The sequence below is a fragment of the Sinocyclocheilus rhinocerous genome, unplaced genomic scaffold (genome assembly GCF_001515625.1).
Source record: "Sinocyclocheilus rhinocerous isolate Xijiao unplaced genomic scaffold, SAMN03320098_v1.1 scaffold2335, whole genome shotgun sequence".
Classification (NCBI taxonomy): domain Eukaryota; kingdom Metazoa; phylum Chordata; class Actinopteri; order Cypriniformes; family Cyprinidae; genus Sinocyclocheilus; species Sinocyclocheilus rhinocerous.
Window position 1 is genome coordinate 88,983 of NW_015636844.1, and position 23,921 is coordinate 112,903.

Genomic DNA, 23,921 nt, shown 5'->3' on the forward strand with positions numbered 1-23,921 from the left:
CGCGTAGCACACGTGAACTGATTATCTCCTCCACATTAATACCAGTTTCAGCACAAAATAAACATGACTAAACATCCGAAGGTAAGTTAAAAGAAAGAGTACAACTCTTGTACAAGAGTACAAGTATCCTGTCTCGTAATCGCTAAATCAGTGTTTCAGCCACGCAAAGATGTCAATATAACAGCTTGTTAACAATTCATGTAACATCACATTTACCTCAGAAAAACATATTCGGTGACCATAAACTCATTAGTCACCTAGAAAAATAAACTGTAGAGAGGGGCATTTTGCTAAATATATGCACCATATAACATATTCATTATAAATTGTTCTTCATAAAAAATTATTTTAAAAATTCTTCAATGTTTAATTTATGTTTGAATAAATCCATCAAGTTTTTATGACAGCCACCATTGTTTACATTTAAAAAAAACAAATTAAGTAGAAATATTATTATGTAATTGTAACTTTATTATTTTAAAAACTTCATTAAGTGTAATTTTAACAAATCCGTCCATTTTAACCTTCAATATTATAGTAATGTAGTACCAACTGACTCTCGTGTATATTTTACAGCATTAGTTGAAAGATTTTTTTCCTTCAGAAAATTTGGCATGTACTGTACCTGATATACTATATATCCAAAATAATCGATATTGAATCGAATCGAATCGAATCAAATTGGTAATCGAATCGCAAACTTGTGAATGAGAATTGAATCGAATCGTGAAATTTGTGTCAAAACCCAGCCCTAATTCTTATAGCCTATTGTTATTCAAATTAAAATATAAAAATAATACAATTAAAATATAAAAATAGATATTTTTAACTAATAAGCATAAAAAGAATATATATATATATCAGGCATTTAACAAAAAACCCATTCAAAAACCTCACTGACTTCAGGACAATGAAACCGAAAGTGCTTAAATTCTAACTCATTTCTAGGTTTCAGCCTACAAAAGTACATCATCCCTGCAGCACTCTATTAGACAACCCGAATCCCTTGATCCCCACCCTAACACTGTTCCCTTACCTCACATTACACCCTGAAGAACCCTAATTTCAAATATAAACACTACTGCCCTCTGCTGCTTGGGAGAGGTATTGTGAAGCTGCATTCACTTCAATAACAAGTAGTATCTCATTCTCATGGCATGAGATCTTGTTTAGTTTGTTTGTTCTTGTAACTTGTTGGTTCAGAAAACCACAAGTGAGATGTGAGGGCCAACCAAGCTTAGAGGAAAGGGAAAAGTCTCAGAGACCTGTCCTGAAGCAGGTGGGGGTTAAGGATAATCCAGGTAAGTCTTTAATGCTGGAGATGTGCTGGAGGAGACGAGTGGAGGGGAGGTAGGCGGAGAGATTGCTAATTGTGGCCTGCTAATCCAACCCCTCCTCCACTTTCACCCACCTCCACATCCTCCCCTATGTCACATTCGAGGAAGGCCAGGCACATATTGAAGGAAAGGTACTGCTCCCTGTGAAGTGAAGGCCAAGTATTTTGAGGGAAGAGGATCCAACAAAAAGTGGACGATAAGAAAACCAAATGCTTACTTGGATATTTCCTGCATAGAATGTAGCTGCGCCATTTTATCTCTCTCCACGTCCTCTTCCTACCACAAAATTCCCGGCACTATGGGAGAAGTCCAAAAGGTAAGTGTTTCAAGCTGCTTGAGGGGCCTATTTGGATCAAAGAATAGTTTATTCATGTTATACACATCGTTGTGATGGATTGGAGATTCCGTGGATGTGCCTGAAACTTAAAATGAAACTTTAATTAGATATTTTATGTACAAATGTTTGTTTTCAAGGGTTTGTTTTCAGTCATTGAGAAGCTAAAAGGCACTACAGAGCAAGAGCTGCGGATAGTCCTTCTTGGTCTTGATTAACGCTGGAAAAACCACTTTGTTAAAACAACTCGCCTCAGAAGATGTGAACACTATCACTCCAACTCAGGTGAGAAGAGCAGCCGCTAGGGGCTTTCAATGCACTACATTTTTTTTATAGTTTGCTCTTGCATTTACTTAATATGCTTGTTCAAAAAAAGTGTTACTTTGAGAATCAGGACACATGTGGTTATGAAAGCAGCACAGACCTTTGCCATTCCAGAATGTACATTTACTCTTTAATCATGTGTTATGGATGGCAAAAACATGTCTCATGAATAATTCAGCCTAATTTGCTGAGGCTGTTGAAATGTGTGAAGTTATTAGCTGGTGTGGAATGTTAACACATTTCTTGTGCTTTTCTAATGTTTAACAAATTCAGTAGAAATATTCTCAAATATTCTCCTTTGACACTTCAGTTCAGTTTCAGTTACACTTCAGTTTAGATACCATACAGAATTGGAAAAGAGAGCAGTTTACTACTTGATGGCAGTTACTATCAGTACATCTTTTTACTATAAAAAAAGATGTACTGTTAAGAGGTCAGTGATAGAGCACGCCATCACTGTGTGTATTAATGTTAGTTATTAGCATGAAGTCAGCCATAGAGATAACACATTTGACAAAAAAAGTCTCTCATTTCAATTTATAAATGTCTGAATTCATGTATCATTAATTGACAGTATATTCAATTTGTAGAGTGGCTGCAATTGATGGCTGTTAACACAATATTTAGCATGAATTCTTTTGGACTCCGCTGCGCACATCTTGCTACTAGTTAAGATGTTGGCAGACCATTACTTCATTACTTAAAATATCCTGGGACCTAGATGTAATGTGAGACTATTTGTTGTTTAGCATGTGTTTTGTTAACAGACATTATGCTGCAGCCAGTTAAAGCTGTAAAGAGCGGAGGCCTGTGGGGGGAGAAGATCCTCTCTAAGAATAGCACCACTACAGTGTCTTTAATCCCACGGTTAAAGATTACTTAACCATAAAGTCTCAGTAGTTGGAGGCTGCTCAGGGGCAGGATAAATTTAGACTAGGAGAGTTTAAATACATTGTGCCTCTGTCTGTGGTGTTGTTAGGATTGTGACCTAATCAAGCCATCATTATGGAAGCCTGTTTCTGCTCCATAGTAAAAAAAAAAAAAAAAACTAAGAAGGTAACTATGAGATAAAGTTTAAAATAAGAAATACTTAATATAAGAAGTCGTCACACTATGAGATATATATAGTTTCAACTATGAGATGTAAAGATGCATTATGTGATTTAAGTCACAGTTGGGATATATAAAGTCACAATTAGGAGATTCACGGTTGAGATATATAAAGTCACACTGGGAGGTTTAAGTCAATGTGAAATATATAAAGTCACAATTGTGAGATTTAAAGTCACACTGTGAGGTTTAAAGTCACTGTTATGAGATATCAAGTCATAACTGAGACAAAGTCACAATTGTGAGAATTAAATTTACAATTGTGATATATAGTCACAATTGTGAGATTTGTGTCACATTGTGAGATAGATAATATGAAGTCGAAACTCTGAGATTTAGTCACTGTTATGAGATATCAAGTCACAATCAAGTTAAATCTCACAATTGTGAGATTTAAAGTCACACCGTGAGATTTAAAGCCATAGGTGTGAGATATCAAGTCACAATTGTGAAATTTAAATTCACAACTGTGATATATAGTCACAATCATGAGATTTAAAGTCACATTGAGAGATTTAAGTTACAATTCTGGACAGAGTCACGATTGTGAGATTTAAAGTCACAAGTATGATAGTATGAAAGTATGAAAGTCAAAATTATGAGAATTAAAGTTACAATTGTGAGATTTAAAGTCACAAGTATGATAGTATGAAAGTAATAAAGTCAAAATTATGAGAATTAAAATTACAGTTGTGAGATTTAAAATCACAGGAATTCTTTAAAAAAAATACACTTTAAGATTTACACAATTTAATTAATAGTAAAATTTCATCAAATTGAATTTAATAATCCTAACGTAATTTTAATTGAATAATTGATTAAGGATAGTTCAGTTATTCAGTTAAAATATGTAAGGATTATTCCATTCAATTTGATGGAGATTTACTATTAATTAAATTGCATAAGCTTCCTCTTTTTTTCTTTTTTTTGAGTGTATCCACAGCTGTATCATGTGCTAATTTTGTTCTTTCAGGGTTTCAACATTAAAAGTGTGACCTGTGATAGCATGAAGCTGAATGTGTGGGACATTGGAGGACAGAGGAAGATTCGACCATTCTGGAAGAAGTACCTGGAGAACACAGATTTATTGGTATGACAGCAGTTAACTTTCTCAATGACATTGGCCATGTTGTGAGAGCATTTACAGTCACATATCTAATTACATTTCTGTTTTGTGTATCAGTCAAAAAGCTTTTATCTCTTTAATAGTCCATTTTCTCTCTCCCTTTTTTAGATTTATGTGATTGACAGTGCAGACAAAAAGAGATTTGAGGAAACAGGACTGGTAAGACTACACAGAATCAATCTGTGACAATCACAGCTTCTCCTTGAAAAGCATTTTATCTGATATAATGACATGTCAAGCAATCTGCCTCTAATTTCTTTCACTTGTAATGCGCACAGACTGGATAGCTTTTGTCTCAAGACTCAAATGAAACAGCTGCCAGCACAGATCAAAGGAGATCTCATTCTATGCATCTATGGGTGATTTCTAAATTAGATGATTTTAATGGAAAATGTTTTCAAAACAACCTTTCTGGTTTTAAAGGATACATTTTAATAGTTTTAAACTTTTTATTGTGTATCATTAATTAGTTCCTTAATTTGAAGAGTGTTGAAATGCTAATCATTTGCCCGAGTTATATTATTTTGGACTTGTCCCGTAACAAAATACATGAGAAGTGACAGGGTGGGAAACACATTTCCATCAGGCCAACAAAATTAGAGTTTGAAGATTAAAAAAAAAAAAGTATTAATTTTAAGATAACTTTATTAATGTATATTAAATACAGTTGGAAGAATTCCTATTTTTTTAAAGGATTCATTCACAAATTAAAATTCTGTCATCATTTACTCACTCTCAAGTTGTGCCAAACCTTTATAAATGTCTTTCTTCTGCTGAACACAAAAGAAGACATTTTGAAGAATGCTTGCAACCAAACAGATGCTGGTAGCCTAACCATCGACTTCCATGGTATTTTCCTTAGGGTTACTCCAGTCAACCTGATGAAAATGTGCCTTTTAAAATCATTTTCTAAAAATGATTCCAAACCTGTATAAGTTTGGAAGAACAAAAAAAGAAGATATTTTGAAGAACCAAACAGTTGTTGGTCTCCATTGACTTCCATAGTAGGCGGTGGTGGGGGGTAACTATGGAAGTCAATGGGGACCATCAACTGATTGATTACCAGCATTCTTCAAAATATCTTCTATGTTCAACATAAGAAAGAAACTCATACAGGTTTGGAACGACATGAGGGTGAATAAATGATCCCTTTTTTAGATTTATGTGATTGACAGTGCAGACAAAAAGAGATTTGAGGAAACAGGACTGGTAAGACTACACAGAATCAATCTGTGACAATCACAGCTTCTCCTTGAAAAGCATTTTATCTGATATAATGACATGTCAAGCAATCTGCCTCTAATTTCTTTCACTTGTAATGCGCACAGACTGGATAGCTTTTGTCTCGAGACTCAAATGAAACAGCTGCCAGCACAGATCAAAGGAGATCTCATTCTATGCATCTATGGGTGATTTCTAAATTAGATGATTTTAATGGAAAATGTTTTCAAAACAACCTTTCTGGTTTTAAAGGATACATTTTAATAGCTTTAAACTTTTTATTGTGTATCATTAATTAGTTCCTTAATTTGAAGAGTGTTGAAATGCTAATCATTTGCCCGAGTTATATTATTTTGGACTTGTCCCGTAACAAAATACATGAGAAGTGACAGGGTGGGAAACACATTTCCATCAGGCCAACAAAATTAGAGTTTGAAGATTAAAAAAAAAAAAGTATTAATTTTAAGATAACTTTATTAATGTATATTAAATACAGTTGGAAGAATTCCTATTTTTTTAAAGGATTCATTCACAAATTAAAATTCTGTCATCATTTACTCACTCTCAAGTTGTGCCAAACCTTTATAAATGTCTTTCTTCTGCTAAACACAAAAGATGATATTTTTAAGAATGTGGGTAACTAAACAGTTCTGGTACCCATTGACTTTTTTAAGGGCATAGTCTTGGGTTCAATCCTTAGTATACACATTAAACGGCATCCTTAGTATACACATTATACGGCATTTGGGGGCAGTCGTGGCCTAATGGTTAGAGAGTCGGACTTGTAACCTTGGCCACATGTCACGTCACTACTTGGCCAAACGTCACTTCACTCACTCAACCATAGTATAGGCCAAATAGTATATGAATTGGGATTCACATATGCTAACCTCGATGTGGTACTGATTACACTCTTTTTAAATCCTCTGTGTTGACCTTCTTCCACAGGAGCTCTCGGAGCTCATCGATGAGGAGAACCTGAAGGGTGTGCCATTGCTCATCTTTGCCAATAAACAGGACCTGGCCACAGCCTCTCCGGCCAGTGAGATCGCAGAGGGCCTCAACCTGCACACGTACCGGGACAGAGAGTGGCAGATCCAGGCCTGTTCTGCCGTATCTGGGGAGGGTGTACAGGTTTGTAAATATATAGTCAATTTATTTCAATTTTACCCTTATGGGAATGGTTTAAGACATTTTTTTTTTCTTTTTTCTTTCAGGATGGCATGAACTGGATCAGTAACAATATTGTAAATAAGAAAAAATGAATCTGCTCACTTCCAAGTGTCATTTTGTACAATTGCTCTGATTCTTCTGTTAATGTAAACCACGTATAAAATATTTACTTCAGAAAACTGTTTTTGTAATTATATTAATGATCTTTCTTCCCGTTTGTAAATTGGCTGCCAAGAGAGACTGGCAGGAAAACAACTAAACAAATCATTTTTCCCTCTCTTATCTCTTATGCTCTCACAGAGAGTTTTTGTTGCTCTCAGACTAGACAAGCTTTCTTTAAAATCTGTAAATCATGCTTTCGCTGTCGCGTTTTTGAGAAATATGACATACCAGGGCATAAATAATGCACACAAGCAAGATTTGCAGCCTATAATAAGGAAGAGGCATCCGTGTATCTATCACAAATATATATAGTCTTCTTAAGCTGTTTTGATAGTTGTCACACCGGAGAATTATCTTTAACAGAGCAAAACTCTTAAAAAAGTGTGTAAGATGATATGTGTTGTTGTTGTTTTTTTGTCTCAGTATGACTGGATTTGCTAGTTTCTATGAACATCCTGTGTGGACATCATGTGTATGATTATATGAAATGAAATTGTGAAATTAAAAATGTTATGATTATCTTTGATTCTAATTCAAACAAGATCCTAGACTAGTTATTTACCAAGTTTTCCAACATTTTTGGAAGATCAAAAAAAACAAACATATTCAAGCAATATAACATAAGAACAAATGCTGTTGTTCTAAATAATTCACATATGATGAATTTTTGTAGGCTAACCTGTCAGTTAGCATCAACCTGGTTCCCTTGACAAAAAACGGACAGAATTTTTCCATTGGCTTTTGGATTATTTAATAAAATAAGCTCTATGACCAACAAAGGTTTGATTATCATCATGACAATCTTCACAAATTAACACAACTTGACATGAATTTTGAAGCCTAAATACAATCGCACAAAGTAAAAAGTTAAACTTAGACTACAAACAAACTAAGCCAAGGTCACATGACTAAAACATCACCACCATTAAGCGTCTGACAGCTCTTTCAGTTTTTAATTTAAAAACCATTTTCCATTAAATTTTGAGTTAGAAAAATTTGCAAGAGCGTGATTATTAACACAAAGAGGCTGTAAAATGCCATTATGATGTTTAACGTCCCCAACAATCTCTGCAGTCCCATTTAGCCACTTGTTAGCAGCCACCTTTTTCAAGACAAGCTTTAAATCACAAATGGTGTATTACTGATGTATTTCATGATGTGAGAGTAAAAGGTGAATATATCTTGAGCTTGTTTTAACCACAGACTTTATTTCAGGCACTTAACCAAAAAACAATTCAAAAAAACCTTTGAGGCAATTAAACCGGAAGTGATAAAATGCAAATTTTCAGGTTTGGCCTACAAAAATAGTTCATCCCTGCAGCACTCTATTAAGCCAAACAATGAAGAAAAAAAATGAAGCCTCTTCTCAGACCAATGGGATATCTGCAGCAAAAGGTATTGAACCTCAGAGGCAGACATACTTGGAAATGACTCAGAGTCTTGCCTTCCTCCCAGGTCACCAGTCTGCACACTTAGTATTATGGCCAGTGGATCAAATTTTCATTAGTGTGGATGCTGAAGCTCCACTACTCTAATCCAAGGCCATTAGATACACACCTCACTTGCTATAATAAGACAGTGATCTAACCAGGGCAAAAAGAGGGTCCACAGTGAGTCTGATGTGGGCTCACATAAGCATTTCTACCTCTGAACAGGATACATCATCTAGACTGGCATAAAGGCAAACACAGGATTTTAATTTGGTAAGTTTAGCTGTAATCAAAGGATTCATTTGTTCTGTGATCTATGCGACTCAGTTTAAACAAGTGTTTTCAGGCCTGATTTGAGATCAAAGGAGTACATATATATCTATCACAAAGAAAGGGTCAAATCAGATTCATTTAGTGGGGAAAAAAGTATAAAAATAAATTATTAATCTTACTGGACCAGTTTTACTGAAGGCTGGACACGATTAATATCACCATGCCTGTGCCATACACTGACGTACCCAAGAAAGAGCAACAGGAGCTGTGCTCGGACACAGATGGAGGTAAGACATCAGAAGCATGAAAAAAGCTCAGTTTTTTTAAACAGCACACCATCTCAACAGATGAGACTAATTCAATGAAATCAACCTTGAAAGCAACAGCACTGTGACGTGTGGGGGAAAAAAGCAAAACAGTGAGCCAAATTTTCACTTTCTGCTCTGGCATGTCTCAACTGCTTTGACTCGGCTTCCAAAACAGTAAGAGTATTTGTAATGTAATAATATGACAGCAGGAGACTAAATGCTTTGCTCCAGGAGATCATGACTCAACCACGCCTGATTGGGAAAGATCTGAATCCTCTTAAACATTACTGAACAAACAGCAGGCTGAGGTTACACCCTGATGCCTGTGTCAAATTTAATAATTTATTCACAGTCGCACATATTGTGCATGATTGGAGAGCCAAAATGATGACAGAGAATGTTAGACCTGCTTTTGATGACATAAATTATGAATGATCATACACTATTAAATAAAACCTGCAAATGTCTATAAAAAATTGTTTTTCCATCAACTTTCAGAAGAATGGCATGTAATTACTAGTTTATAACATTGTAATGTCATGTCATAAAGGACAGTTGTTCTGTGATTAATATCAATGCATTTCAACATATCTGTACATGTAAATCAGCATGTTTGAACCTGGGGAAGAAGATCAGTGTTCCTCGGGATCTGATGATGGAGGAGCTCAATCTGCTGTCCAACAGAGGATCTATAATGTTTCACGAGAGACTCAAAAGAGTGGAGAGGTTCACCTTGGAGAATATAGCACAGAGACACCTCAGTGTAAGACATCTTACTGTGTTCACCGGGTTAAAGTCAACATGAAATCAGAATGGACCCAATTTACTTATGGGTTCATTATCATTATGAATTTATGAATTTGGCCCCAGTGTTAACCAGTAGCCAAACAGCTATTTTATTGATTTATGGTAATGTCAATAGGCAAGACAATTCTGTGTGGGTTAACATTAATATTGTGGCAATAATAACAAATAATATGTCTGAATAAAAAGTTTTACCTTTGAGATGTGCTGAAATCGTCTTCAGGGTGAATTTGCCCTTCTGCCTCCATGTCAAAAAGCTTCCTCAAAAGTTCCACAATTGACTGCAAACTCACATTCAGTCCGGTTCTATTCTGGAACACCCACTTTTCATGCTCCAATCAATCCCTGTTGGATAAAATCAAGTCCCGCCCTATTTTATTCTCATTTAATATCCTGTTTTACTCAGAGTTACAAGACTTTTAATTTACAGAAGTAAAATGGGTTGTGGAAGCTGTTTGAATGTGAAACCAGAGGTAACCATTCCTTCTCCTGGAGGGCCAACTTCCTGAGTAGTTTAGCTCCAATCAGCTGCCTAGAAGTTTCTAGTCACCCTGATGAGTTTGATTAGCTAGTTAGGTGTTTAATTACCATTGAGGCTGAACTCTGCCAGAAGGCCCTCCAGAAGCAGGACCGGATACCCCTGAGCAAAATTAAAGATGTTTAGTGAGCAATCTACGCACTCAGGGGTGTCCAATCCTACACCTGGAGGACCACCTTCCAGCAGTTTCTTGACCTAATTAAACACACCTGAATCAGCTAATCAAGGTCTTCATGACCACTAGAAACCTCCAGGCAGCTGGTTGGCGCTAAACCCAGCAGGCCCTCAGGAGCAGGATTGGACAACCCTGAAGTAACTATTAACCCCAGGCAGTACTGGTTCTGGTTCAGTATGGTTCCATGAAGAACCTTTAACATTCATAGTACCTGTCCATTGCACAAAAGTTTCTTTAGATTATTAAAATGTTCTTCACACTAGGAAAAAAAAAAGTTAATTTTAAAACTTCTTATCTAAGAAGGTTCTTTGACCTTTTATTTTTAAGTGTGTAGGTCCAGTAATAATGCATGATGTTTTAACATTGTCTAGCACTTAGAGGAAACACTTCAAGGCCAGAATGCCACGCAAGGAGAGAAAGGAAGTGATTGCTTCAACTCTGAAAGCTACATCAACCAGCCTGGAAAGAACAGCCTAGTCACCACACTAAAGCACATGGTTGCAAAGAAAGGAATCCCAAGTGTGCTTGCACCTGGTAAATACAGCACTATGTGTATCTTTAATTCTGTTCTCTTACATTTAGGTTTCTGTTGTTCTCAAAGTCAAAGGAAAATCCTGAAGGTCTCTCAATTCTCTCACACAGGTTATGGGGGGCCTCTGAAAGAGGTTCCTCCGGAAAAGTTCAATGTCACTGTGATCCCCAAATCTTACCAATCACCCTGGGAGGAAAAACCCATTGACAACGAGAGCCTGTTAGCGAAGATCAGTACCCATCTGCCTGAGCCACCTTACAAACTCACCCCAGCCAACTACAAATGCTTTAACAGGTACCGATTAATCACAACAGATACTTTCACCCTCATTAGCACCAAGTTGTTGAAGTTAAACTTGTAACGAAAATAAATTCTGTTTACTTTCTAAAGCCATGTTTTTGGTCTTATTTTGAATAATTCATTGATTCCTTTTGTACTGATGTTACCTAGGCCACACAGGTTATTGAATAATGTTAACAAATAGCTGTTTAGCTAACTACATATCTTTCCATTGAAAATCCTGCTGAAAATCCTTGGACATAATTTAGGGTTTTGAAGTAAAATGGGTTGCAAATGACAAATATTTAAGTGTTGAGAGCATAGGGAGACTTGATTACCTCATTTGCAGTGCTTCGTGATAGTAGGTGCAATTTGCAATTTCTTTTGGTGCAATTTCCTTGACTGGTCTTTTTTTTTCTTCTTTTTCTTTTACAGAATCATTGGTAAAGTAGTTTCCCCCCGAAGTATTAGACTGGTAAACAAGATTATCTAAAATAATAATAAAAGTTTTTTTTTTTTTTACTCGGGGAAACAGTTGCACTCTATTGACAATTAGTACACTTCCGCAAGCTTTGGTGCTTGTTTTTTCAAACTTTTTTTAACGTCACATTTCCACTTCCCTTTCAAATAAATTAGTAGATAAACTAAGTAGCAAAAGTCCCTCAAAATGGTGGTTGAATTAAGGAAGGACATCAGCCACTACTAGTAACATTATACATAAAAGACTTAGCATGTCTGGCATGGGAAGGCTGCCTGCCAAAAAACTGTTGGTTTTAAGGTCAGGCATTAAAACAGAATTTGTATCTTGAAACCTTACGCTGGTCCTGGCTCATGTATCAGCATGTGGGTGAAAAAGACAAGACTTGTTCCACTCAGCTGTTAGGGAAAGTCAAGACTATTTTAGGGACATGAACAACATTCATTGTCATTCTTCACAGAGCTCCTACGCCGTTTGGTGGGACAGCAGGTACTGTGAGGACTCTGCCGCTACCTGGCTTTGAGATGCTGCAGGCACACACAGAGCCACATCTGACCTGGGACTGGATGTGCCATCGGCCCAATTTCAATCGTACTCCACGGGGCTGGAGCACCAAGTACGCTGCAGAGTCTCCCGATCTGTAAAGCTAGAATACTCAACTTTTTTGCCAAACTACAATTGAAGACTGAATTTCTGAGGGATGCCTGCATTGCTACTGTGAATTCTGAGCTGAGCCATTGTGAGCCATCAAATACCAATTTAAAGTTTACACACATTGTCTATTAACATGCTATATTAATGTTTACACAATCGTTCACACAATATTAAAAAATGTGAAGCTTCTTTAATGTAACCACACACTAGACCGCTGTATATTAAAAAAAAAAAAAGTCTTAAAAGCAATTCAGGACAACACACTTCATACTTAACAGAAAAAATGGGAAAGGTATGGACACTAGCGCAAACTGTAATATGAATCCTGGAATATTCTAGAGGTGTAGGACAATAAAGTGTTAGAAAAATAAAGACATCAGATGAAAAAAAGTCAATAGTGCCCCCCTTTGTTAATTGTTGGTCATTGCAACAGATTCTTTTCGGCCCTAAAAAAGGCATATATGTTTCATATCATTACATACAAAACAAAAAATGACAAAAAGATAACAGAAACCATCAAGGGTTATTATAAATCATATGCATAAAAAAAAAAGTTTTTGACATGGTTTAAATTCTAAGATGTATTTTTCCAGTATTCTCCTGCTCTGAAAATGATAGACAGATATAAACGCATAAAAATGAGGGCAGAGTTGACATCACTCTGGGTTAAGTTGTTCAGAGGTCATTGCTGAGCAGTGAGGTAGCTGTAGAACCATCTAAGGGCCTCCATGGCGACTTGCATGGGCGCCCATCCGCTGAGGATCTTGGGATGGGTAGTGGACCTGTCCGGGGGGCCTCATGGCCATTGGAGGGGGCATTGGCGGCACCATGGGATCCATAGTGTGGAACATAGGAGGACCAAAACCTGGAGAGAGCAGATAAGGTTAACGGGATAGTGAAGCACTTTATCATGGGTTACTCAGAGTCAGTGGTGGAAAGAGTACTGAAAATTTGTACTTCAGTACAAGTACTGTTACATTGCTGAAATAATACTCAATTACAAGTAAAAGTACTGGTGCCAAAACAGTACTTAAGTAAAAGTACAAAGTACTCTTCTCAAAAACTACTCAGAGTACTAGTTACTTTTTAGCCGACGATATTTAATGAATTACCAAAAAATATTTGCTCATAGCAGATTCACGGCTGGATTGGAGTGGTTAAAATTGTAGTTTTTCACTAAGCGCGTGCTGTTGAAAACGTTGTTTTCTCAAAAGCACAGTCACGTACATGCATGCTGCTCACATATTATTGTAGCCCAGTTTGTGCTGATTACAGTGTTATTATCCCATTCCAAAACATTTCTAGCATAAACTTACATTGTAAAGAAATTAAAGATCCATCTTTGATTGCTGAAAGACTTTCTGGTGCATTTCACTTAGCCTACAGCCAATAAAATTTACAGTAGGATTTTCATCGGTCAGGCGTGGATCTACTCTGATAACTTTTGACAAAGTTTAATCCATGAGCAAAGAGAAATAATTTCTACTTTAAAAGCACGGAGAGATCGCGATTGCACAATATCGGAGTGAGAGGACAGGCAGTTCATTTGTATAAGTTAGGCCTCTCTGAGAGCTCGCATCCAGTTTTCTGTGATTACATGACTGTGTTCTCATGTTACAATAAAGCGCTCGCCACATTTGCGCGGGAATGATTAAAATTATGCGGAATACCTGCAATCCCGCGTGGATATTCAGACTCTGCAATTGACAGGAGGCGGATGAGTGTCAAACTCGCTGTCGGAGAGAAAAGAGAGACGCAGCTTGGAAAAGCAGCGGCTTTTCCTGGTTCAGATATCAGGGCTGTTATTGGTCCGTTTACGATCGGATATCTTCATGGCTACTGAAGTGCCGTTAAATAAGGTTTGAATATCAATTCAAATTGTGGGCGTACTCAGTAACGAACTATGATTTAAAAGTAACAAAGTAGATTATTTTGCTTAATTTGTACTTAAGTACAAGTAAAAGTACAGCTTTAAAAATATACTCAAAAAAGTACAAGTACCCGAAAAAACTACTTAATTACAGTAACGTGAGTAGTTGTAATTCGTTACCTCCACCACTGCTCAGAGTACAAAAAAAGAGGAAGGAGGAAGTGAGTGGGGTGAAACTCACCAGGCGGTGGGGGCATGGCAACCCCAGGTGGAGGAGGAAGTCCCAGGTTCATGACAGCAGAGGAGCTGGTGGGAGCCAGGTTGAAGTAGTTGGTGGAGGCATCTTCATCAGACACAGGGGGTGGGGGCAGAGCTGTTGAAAAAAATATGAGAAAGGAAAAATTCACACACTACACTACCTTATATAATATATAGAGGCCCCCAATCAATTTATTTTGGAATAACTGTATTCCGTTGTAAAAGCAGTATATAGAAAAAGTAGTAAATATAATAGATGTATTCCTTTTTATTCAAAATAAAATAAAAATTAAATCAATTACAAAAAATAATACATAAGCAGTACATTTCATCATTAGCTTATGTTAATGTATTATTACATTATCACTGTGTGTATATATATATATATATTTATTTTACCAGTGTGGCTGGTCAAGCTTTTAAATAAATATATAAGTATAAAAGCAATCCATACAAATTCACATTCACATTATTTTACTATATAAAACATGTCTATGTTTGAGAGACTTTGTCACATACCACCAGGGAGGCCGGGCACCGGCTCCAGCCTGATTCCACTCTCCGTCACCCCATCCTTCTCTCTCTCTTTTCCTCGAGCCGCCTGTGACCTGAACGACACACAACAACATTCAGAACTGCCACCACATAAATGCTACTGTTTGAATTTCTGTTTTTTTCTTGCACGACTAGACACTGACCTGCCCCATTTAACATTAAGCCGACGTCCATTAATGATGAGTTTATTAAAGGACTTCTCTGCAGCCGTCTCTGCGCCCTGCCGTGTAGCAAACTGGATAAAAGCACACTGCTGCCTTTGAACTATGGTGATGGTACGAATCTCCCCAAACTGGTAGAAGTGATTCCTTTGTGGAAAAAGTAAACGGTAATCTTTAATCAAGAAATGACACAAAAAGGGAAAACAACATTTGCAATATAATGTAACAAAGTAATACTCTTAACAGTTTTTACCTACATAAGTGGCATTTTGCTTTTTTTTTATTTTTTTTATAATAATATAGCTTTAGACTTTATATCAAATGAGTGACTATTTTAAATTTTGAACCAGTAAAGGCAAAATAATTAAAAACCTGAAAAGGTGACCAATTATAGGAACTAAAATACTTGTGTGCCTACCACAGCTATTTTAACATTATTAATAGATATTAATATAATTATAATAGTAGTAATAAGAGAGAGAGAGAGAGATAGAGAGATAGAGATAGAGATAGAGTGAGAGATAGAGATAGAGAGAGAGAGAGAGGGTACAACGGGGCTAAAGGCGCCTTTGATATTATTTGAACATATAAAAAAATTTATCTGAATTATCCTATAAGAATGCTAGAATTAGGATTGTGTCAGTTTCTAAAGATTTATATACTGTTTGTTGGCTAAAAGATCACTTTGTGCATTCGTCTGAAGTAAATACCAAACATAGGAGATTTATCAGCTTTTGTTCTTTTTAAAAAATATTATTTTTAGCAATATTTCTAGCTTTTTTCAGTTGACAAAATATTTTTAATAGTTTTAGCCTGATGAACTCTGAAGTGCATTTACCTGAGCTCAGAGTCTGTAACGTCTTCTCCCAGCCCTCCGATATAGAGTGTGGTGATAGACTTGTCCTCCGGTATGTCCAGTCTGGGCATGGTGGTGGCCCGCATCAGGAGTTTGTTAGCCACAGGATCATTAATGCCATAGAAACGGTCCTTAATGTTCTGATCAGCCAATGGGTCATCTGGATCCGTGGGCTTTTCATGCCTTTGATATTAAAGCAATACATTTCATGTCAAAAATGTAATCAAAATTCATAATCACTCATACATAATTCAATACCTTAAGCATATTTCATTAAAAATGTCACTCCATAAAAGTGCATAAGGTGTACTAAGCAAGCAACTTGATGCAAGACAAGCAGCAAAATGAAAATCATGACAACCAACACTGGGTGTTTTCTGACACAACTCAGCGTAAAATTAAGAATCATGGGTCATGATTTTACACCCATAAAAGATTCTTGAGGTGTTGCTCACCTGTACGGACACTCTTCCCCTCTCTTGCACTCCCCCTTCACCCAGAAGGAACAGATGTGTGGTCTGTTCCTCTTGTAATACGGTGTGGTACGAGCTAGTTTCAGCAGCATATCGCTGCTGCTCGGTGCCTTCCCAAGCAGCCCCACGGGTCTTGTGCCATCAGAGTTAGCGATCTACAGGTTAAAACCCACAGATACTTTTACTTATTACTTAAAGCAGTTTAGTATTTGCATTTACTATGCTATGTTACCATGTGGAAACCACTTAATGTTTTTTTTTGCAAATGAAGACATCATAAAACATGAATAAATGTGTAATGTACTGACAAATTACCTCTCTCTCCATATTCTGAGTGTAATACTCCTTATTCACGTCTGATCTCGGTACTTCATCTTTAACGGACAGCCCAGTGTCACGAACCTGAATGGGCAAACCTGTGCAAAGACACAAAAAAAAAAATAAAAATAAAAAAAAAATAATAATAATAATAATAATAATAATAATAATAATTAAATTATCCTATAAGAATGCTAGAATTAGGATTGTGTCAGTTTCTAAAGATTTATATACTGTTTGTTGGCTAAAAGATCACTTTGTGCATTCGTCTGAAGTAAATACCAAACATATGTCCAAACTACTGATATACTGTAGCAATATGTCAACTAGTGTTTTCAAAAATATTTATTTGTTTGATCCAAATCAATTCTGAATATTTAAAACGGTTTTAATGTTTTGACAGCAAGTTGACACACACACACTGCATCATGCATTTTAATTAAATAAGCATTTAGTCTGTTACACTGCATCTGAATGAATCACATCACTGTGTTCTTACACGCGAGCAGCATGTTATCTGGTGATTTCAGAATCTCAAGAGAAGCTGCATATGCTGCGAGTTTAATATGCGTTTGGAAACGCAACATGGGCCAGTGATGCTTGAAAGGCCCTTTAATGTTGTGGAATAAGCTTTTCAAGTGGTATAGAAAATCAATATTTTTCAAGGTATTGTATCACAGTTAGAAACCCAACTATCCTGACAAACTAATGTCAATATAATGTTACTAACAGATATTTTGAGGCCACAAATTACAGCATTACCATATTCCAGATCCAGAAGGCAGGTTTGACAGACATTCTTCATTTTACTGCAGGTCTGACACACTTCTGTCTTCTTAAAGCGCATCCTGACCCCAGGACACCAGCGGAAGACCGTGAAGGGACGTGCACAGATCTAGAGGATAGGAAGTATTGAGAATAAAATAACATGCTGCACTTTCAAAATGTGGGTGCAAAAAATATTGTCAAGACAAGCTTCCCACACTTTTTGACCAATGTATTTCCAAGACTTCATCACGAACTGGATAAGGATTTTGATGATAATTTTAAAGAGATTACTGGACTGAGTTTCCATGTGTATAACAGGTACCAATCTTTTGAATTAATATTAGGTATAAAAACTGAAATGACTGGGAACCCTGTCAGGACAACATTTTTTGAGAGGATGAACACAGCAGTACCTTGCACTCCTTGCCAAATTTCTCTTTGGTCTGTTTAAACAAATACAAGCACAAAGTGAAAATACATTTAAATACAAAAAATAACAATTTCCAATTAATTAATCTATAATTACTGATGAAACTCTAATTCAACTTACCATCCGGATGTAAGGGTTTTCTCCCAAGCATGTTTGACAGAGAATGGGAAAATCCTGTTCAAATAAGAAAAGATCAGTGCTGTGCATAAATGTATTCTGTAACGTTACACATACATAAAATTAATTTATTAATAATTAAAAATAGATTATTCATATCATATGTTATTAATGCTATGAAGACTGTTTGTTACCATGCCACTCGTTCACATTTTAGTTATATACTAATTATATAATTAATTTCTCATCATTTCATTTCGATCTTAATAGGATGTTTATTTGTCTGTGCAATAAAGATCAATTACAACACAGCAACTGGACAGAGGATCTTCACGCTATTCTGTTTGTATACGTCGGTGCCAGTATATACAGTATATTTATATAACAATATTTTAAACTATTGATGAAATTAATTTAAATGCTGAGAGGGTTTTCATTAGCCATGAGCTAAGCGACAGCAGAATAGGTTCCAACTAGAAAAGGCGTTGATTCGGCGAGCGCAAACAAAGAACCTAAATGCGCCAGTCACGATAAGTAATACTCCGTTTATATTCTTAAATAAAAATATTTTATACTCACCGAATCTTCCCAGTTTTGCCTGTTATAAGTGTTAGATCCTAGAGACGTCGCCATTGCTACAGGCTAGCGCGAGCAGAACCTTTATCCACAATGCTTTGCGTCTATAGGGCTGGGAATGAATCACAGCGCCACTTACTGTTATGGAGGAATATACATTTCGCCTCAAGCGGGATAGAAAAGGTCTGTTCTACTGATTTAAGAATGTAATGTAATGTAATATTCTGAAACCTTGAAACAATCCCTCACTTACTTTGGTCTTGCCAGTTCACCCAAAGTCTGGAGAAAGACATCAGTGTCTTCACTGTTAATCAGATCCAAAACCACTCTTTGCCTTGTACACAAAGACAGATAAATCTATCTATCTTTGTATCTGAAATGGACTGTGGTAATGTTATTGCAATTTAAAGATCCACTTTCGGTATTTTGTATAACTCATTAAAACAGTGATTTGACTGCAATGTGGAGGGAGTTAACATATGTCACATGACCTAGGATGTACAAAGGAATATAGGATGAGCAATAGCATAATAACCACTCAAATGTCCCCTAGCCCATTAGTGTCAAAGCTATCTATCTATCTATCTATCTATGTTTTGATATGGTTTGCACAAAATACGTATTACATAAAATACACACAAATCCAATAACTATGTACAATAATTATCCATCAATGCTGATGACACTGATCACTGATAATATCCATCAAAGAGTTTATGTCTGATTATATCCCGCCACGTTGCTGTCTACTAGCGGCGAATGCGTGCGCTGCAGCCTCTGAGTGAGCACTAGCCTGTGGAGATTGGAGAAGAGGGAGTCCAATGTGTGCGAGAGGGACAGTCAGTCAGGCTCCAGGCTCGGGTTCTGTTGGGTTCAGCCCAGCAGAGACGCACCGCTTACTCTGTACTCGGACCGGGACTCTCGATTCTCCCTAAAGCAGAAGGCTTACATTATCAGGCTGAATCCCTACCATGTTACATTCATATTTCAGGATTTAAGAAGGTCTCACTGCAGCTGCCGCCGGCTGATATTAACTTGGTGAGTGGATCTTTGAATTCTGGATCAGCTAACTTGCTAATATGTAAACTAAACGAATTTTGTGGAAAAGCCTCAGTAGTCCTAAGTTTTGTCTAGGTTGCACACGCCCTGGGGGTAGCCAAATTATTATAATCGCGCAGAGATAATGGCCATAGTGTTTAGTTGGAATGGGTAACGTTAGCAGGCTAGGTTCTGTGTGTCCGTCTTTAGCATAACAGCAACCCCAAAGGCTGTTTCAAAGCATAGCGAGCTGTCTATGCAGACAGCATTTTTGGGCGTGTTCGAACGATTCCCAAAAACTGTCTAGGTAGGGAGCTCACTAGGTTTAGAAACACAGCTCAAAGTATCTCTGGAATGGATTGTGAACCTCATTTACCTTCTCCACTGTTTAGCATAGCTTAGCCAGTCTGCTACTGCTCTGGACCTGTTCTGTGTTGTATAAACATCTACATTGCCCCAATATTCTCTAAAAGTGTGTGTAAACATAAAACAGCGCTGGAATTTGGGTTTTATGTGATAGTTTTATCCGTCCACCCCAACACAACTCGACATTAGCCGCCGCACTGAATCTAAACGGGTCGACTAGCTGTTAGCAAGCTAACAAGCCATAGAAGAGAAAGAAGTTTGGACTGCATTAAGTTCATTTGCTCCTGCGTTTGAATTGGATTATTTGGGGAGTTGTGTGGTTCTTTTAACGATTACAGGTCAGTATCTGTTCTCTGTTCTCGCAGAATAAACAACACTATGACAGTATTTACTATTGCCAAATCTCCTGATCAGTAGATACTGTGGTATGATTTCAGATCACTATACTGTGTTTGGATGGTATGGGTTGTGAAAAAGAATGTGCTTGTTAGGTTCTAATTAGATTTGTGGCTTTTTTTAAGCCTTTAATGTATTAGGGGGCTCATAAATACGTTATAGTGCTGATGAAGTAATTGGAGTCTTAAGGTTTCTCATTGAGATTTAGATTAACCTTCATGTGTCGGGAAATTTAGCCCCTCTGGTCAAAGCAAGTTGCAGACCCACCAGATAAACAAACAATGTGCATGAGACTAGTCAACGTTGGTCAAATATTTTGGCACATGCTTATTTAACTGTGAAACACTGACTTTCTTTCTGAACAGGGTCATTCGCAAATATAGATGCTGAAAAACAGCTTTGTGGGAAATCAGTGCAGTGGTTGCGGATGGAATATTTGTTAGTGCACAGCAAAACATGTTGGGGCAGCATGAGGTGTTCAGAGTGGTTTGTCTCTGGGATTAGGGCGAGAGGCTTTCGTTTTGCTGTTTGAAAAGCTGCATCTGGGTGGAAAGGTTAGAAGATTCAATAATGAGAAATGACGGGCTTTCTGAACCTCCTTGCTGAATAGCCTGAGACGTTGAATGTCTGTGCTCATGGCAGGTATTTATCTCTGGTTTGAATGTGAATGACGGTGTCAGATGGAAAACAGGGGCATGAAAATAGGTGGCTCACAATTTGTGTGGCTCAAGATAAATATCAAATTGAGTTTTTCATTAAAGAGAGGAAAGAGACCTTGTCGGCAATGCAGAGAGAACCCGAGTATGACCTTGAGTCAATAAAGATTTCAGACTGCCTCTGGCTAGCAGCGAAGAGCTGAGAGTGAACTGTGAGTCTGCTAGTTGTGTGGCTCTCTCAACATCAGATCTGCTGTTTGTCGTCGATTCATTGCACAGTCCATTAATTTAATTTGAGGGGGGAGTTAGGGTATTTTTTTTTTTACATATTTTTAAACTACAACCATCCAACCTAAATGTTTCGTCACCCAGTGTATTTGTGCTTTACAATTTATAATGTTGATTCATATTTATATTGTGAGGAAGATACTTAAAGAACTTTGATTTCAAATTCTGAATTGAATTTATTTTAACTAAAAAATGCAAGTAAATAGTCAGTAATAAAATAAGAATAGATAAATGACAAGCAATGGCACAAACAATAACAAGATATAACTCAAATTAACTGTGCTTTAAAGGGGTCATATGATGCTGCTAAAAAGAACATTATTTTGTGTATTTGGTGTAATGAAATGTGTTGAATAAACATTAATGATAGACAACAGCAGGTTTATTTGGGTTGCTGTCTCTTGAAGACCTCATGCACGGGTCTAACTGTTACACAAGTTTTGTTTCTCAACTGTTTACATTCACTTAATAGCCTATAACTGACAATGTTTAGTATAAATCGACTGTTTACGTGAATACTCATCAAGACGGTAATTTTGACATAATTTTGTATGTATTTAGCCGTTTACGTGCAATAAGGCTCAACACAACTTCATTCTGTAGTCGCGCACTCTCAGATGCGGCTCTATGTGCACGTGCTCTGGGTGTGAGCTCACAGAAAGGGGTCTCACAGAGAGCACGCAAGTACTGAATCGAGCACTTGAATGTTTAAATTTGTAAGACTCATGTAAATTAGGGCTGCACGGTAAATCGCATGCGATATTTAACGCGCATCTTGTCAGTAAAGCCTGACAAGATGCACGTTAAATATCGCATGCGATTTATCGTGCAGCCCTAGTGTAAATGATACATTCCGTCATCTGTCCCGAGCGTCTTTCACGCTGAAATATTTCTCGCCTTACAAGTGCAGAAACTACGGGAATCAGTAGAATCCCTCCTCGAAATTCAAGCCCTGATTCCACACCGGCGATGACATGACTGCGGCGCTAAATCATTTACGTCCCCACACATCATGTACGTTCTCACGCGTTGACGTCATCAAATTGCGATTGGCCAAGTTTAGTGAGTACCGATCGAGTCATAAAATGTGATTATCGGCCGATACCGATCTCCGGCCGATCGATCTGAGCATCCCTAGTGTAGGCTGTCATAAAAAAAAAAAAAAGCTATCGTTAAAAAAATAAAACACATGTAGCATTTAAACATACATTTAGGCCCGGTTTACACTAGTGCGTTTTCGTTTTGAAACGGCGTTTTAAAATGAAAACGATCCTTGTCTACACTTGCATTTTCACTGCATTTCAGAAGCGTTATCCGCCCACACTACACAACCGAAAATGCATGTCACGTGACCATTCATACAGGTACAACAATGAGCATGATGTTATTGTTTACACGGTCGTCAATAGGGCTGAACTATTAATTGCATTTGCGATAATATCGCGATATGAGAAAACGCGATTTTTCAATCGCAGAGGCTGCGATTACACTCGGGTCAAGGATACACAGTGCGAATGGGGGCAGCCATGCCATCGTTTTCAGAAGTCTCCGTTTTGGTCCGGTTACACTGAAACGCAACCCCGAAGTTTTCAAACTTAAATGAGGTCTGCAGCGTTTTCGAAAGTCTCCATTTTCGAGGGTCCAAAATGCCGGGGTAGTATAAATGACAGGTGTAACCGTAGAAAAAGTTAAGCATTTTAAAATGAAAATGCACTAACGTAGCCTTAAAGGGTATGTCTAATGCAATTTTTATGCATTCTGACTTATTTACACTGTTAAAAAAATTGGTTTCTCATGCTAAACATGACCAAGGTCTCAAAAAACGAGCTGGACATTTGACAGAGTATTTCTGTGCCAAAGACACTCCTTCAGGGTTCATATCATTTTCTGAAATTTTTTTTCCAATATGGCCCTGTATGACATCATAAAGGACGGAGTTCAGGGCTCGCAAAATTGCTAGCCCGACATCCCGGGGCTATTGTGTTTTCCAGTCGGGTTACCAAAATGTATCACAGCCCTGCCCGACGGGCTATCTTGAACAGTGACATAAAATTCCTTCCTTGATTTGCGTTGTTCACTAGCTTGTATGAGTAAAACGGATCATAGTTGATCGTTTGCAAGTGTTCCTAAGTCTTGCCGATTTAAACATTCAAGTATTTTAAACCATTCACGCGCATTCGGAGCTGCGCACACTCATTCAAAGCGCGCACAGAGAGCCGCGTTTCACACAATGCGCATACACAGAATTGATATCTCTTTCACATATCCTTCCATCTGAATGAACACATACACACAAAATTATCTCAAAATAACTGTCTCGGCAAGTATTCTCGTAAACACAGTCGGTTATGTCTTAAGTGAACGTAAACAGTGGAGAAAGAAATCTCAAGTGCATCATTAAATAAGATCCGTGCATTCGGTCTTAAAGGGGCTGCAGCCTATAAATATCTGTTGTTCCATAAGCGCCACCTGCTGTCAGAGAGTGACATTTGAGTCTCATTCACAAAGGTAAAATCAGACCATTCCGTTTTTGCTTT

The 23,921-nt window shown here is 37.3% G+C and overlaps 3 protein-coding genes and 1 pseudogene across 5 annotated transcripts in view; 3 read left to right on the forward strand and 1 right to left on the reverse strand.

Moving 5' to 3' along the window:
- The first annotated feature begins 1,302 nt into the window (after positions 1 to 1,302).
- On the forward strand, positions 1,303 to 7,086 carry LOC107748118 (ADP-ribosylation factor-like protein 3; annotated as a pseudogene).
- A 1,306-nt stretch (positions 7,087 to 8,392) lies between these two features.
- Positions 8,393 to 12,628, forward strand: LOC107748106 (myozenin-2-like). 3 transcript variants are annotated; one of them, XM_016562764.1, is made up of 6 exons: positions 8,393 to 8,490; positions 8,678 to 8,777; positions 9,407 to 9,561; positions 10,687 to 10,849; positions 10,958 to 11,141; positions 12,065 to 12,628. In XM_016562764.1, the coding sequence occupies exons 2-6, from the start codon at positions 8,711 to 8,713 to the stop codon at positions 12,246 to 12,248; spliced, it is 753 nt and encodes a 250-aa protein (XP_016418250.1). In that variant the 5' UTR covers positions 8,393 to 8,490; positions 8,678 to 8,710; the 3' UTR covers positions 12,249 to 12,628. The 3 variants fall into 3 exon arrangements, with proteins under 3 accessions (XP_016418250.1, XP_016418249.1, XP_016418251.1); XM_016562763.1 differs by having other exon boundaries at positions 8,689 to 8,777; XM_016562765.1 differs by having other exon boundaries at positions 8,689 to 8,777; positions 11,562 to 12,146.
- Positions 12,629 to 12,704: 76 nt separating this feature from the next.
- LOC107748105 (pre-mRNA-splicing factor RBM22-like) lies at positions 12,705 to 18,753 on the reverse strand. Its single transcript, XM_016562762.1, has 11 exons — positions 18,644 to 18,753; positions 18,068 to 18,121; positions 17,931 to 17,960; positions 17,512 to 17,644; positions 16,747 to 16,847; positions 16,414 to 16,586; positions 15,941 to 16,141; positions 15,085 to 15,249; positions 14,906 to 14,994; positions 14,370 to 14,501; positions 12,705 to 13,123 (listed from the first exon to the last, which is right to left on the reverse strand). Exons 1-11 carry the CDS (start codon positions 18,695 to 18,697, stop codon positions 12,975 to 12,977), a joined length of 1,281 nt encoding a protein of 426 aa, XP_016418248.1. The 5' UTR covers positions 18,698 to 18,753; the 3' UTR covers positions 12,705 to 12,974.
- A 647-nt stretch (positions 18,754 to 19,400) lies between these two features.
- Positions 19,401 to 23,921, forward strand: part of LOC107748107 (bifunctional heparan sulfate N-deacetylase/N-sulfotransferase 1-like) — a 130,843-nt gene continuing 126,322 nt past the window's right edge. Inside the window, exon 1 of the mRNA XM_016562766.1 lies at positions 19,401 to 19,678. The gene's annotated coding sequence lies outside the window, so the exon portion shown is untranslated. The remainder of the gene's footprint in view (positions 19,679 to 23,921) is intronic.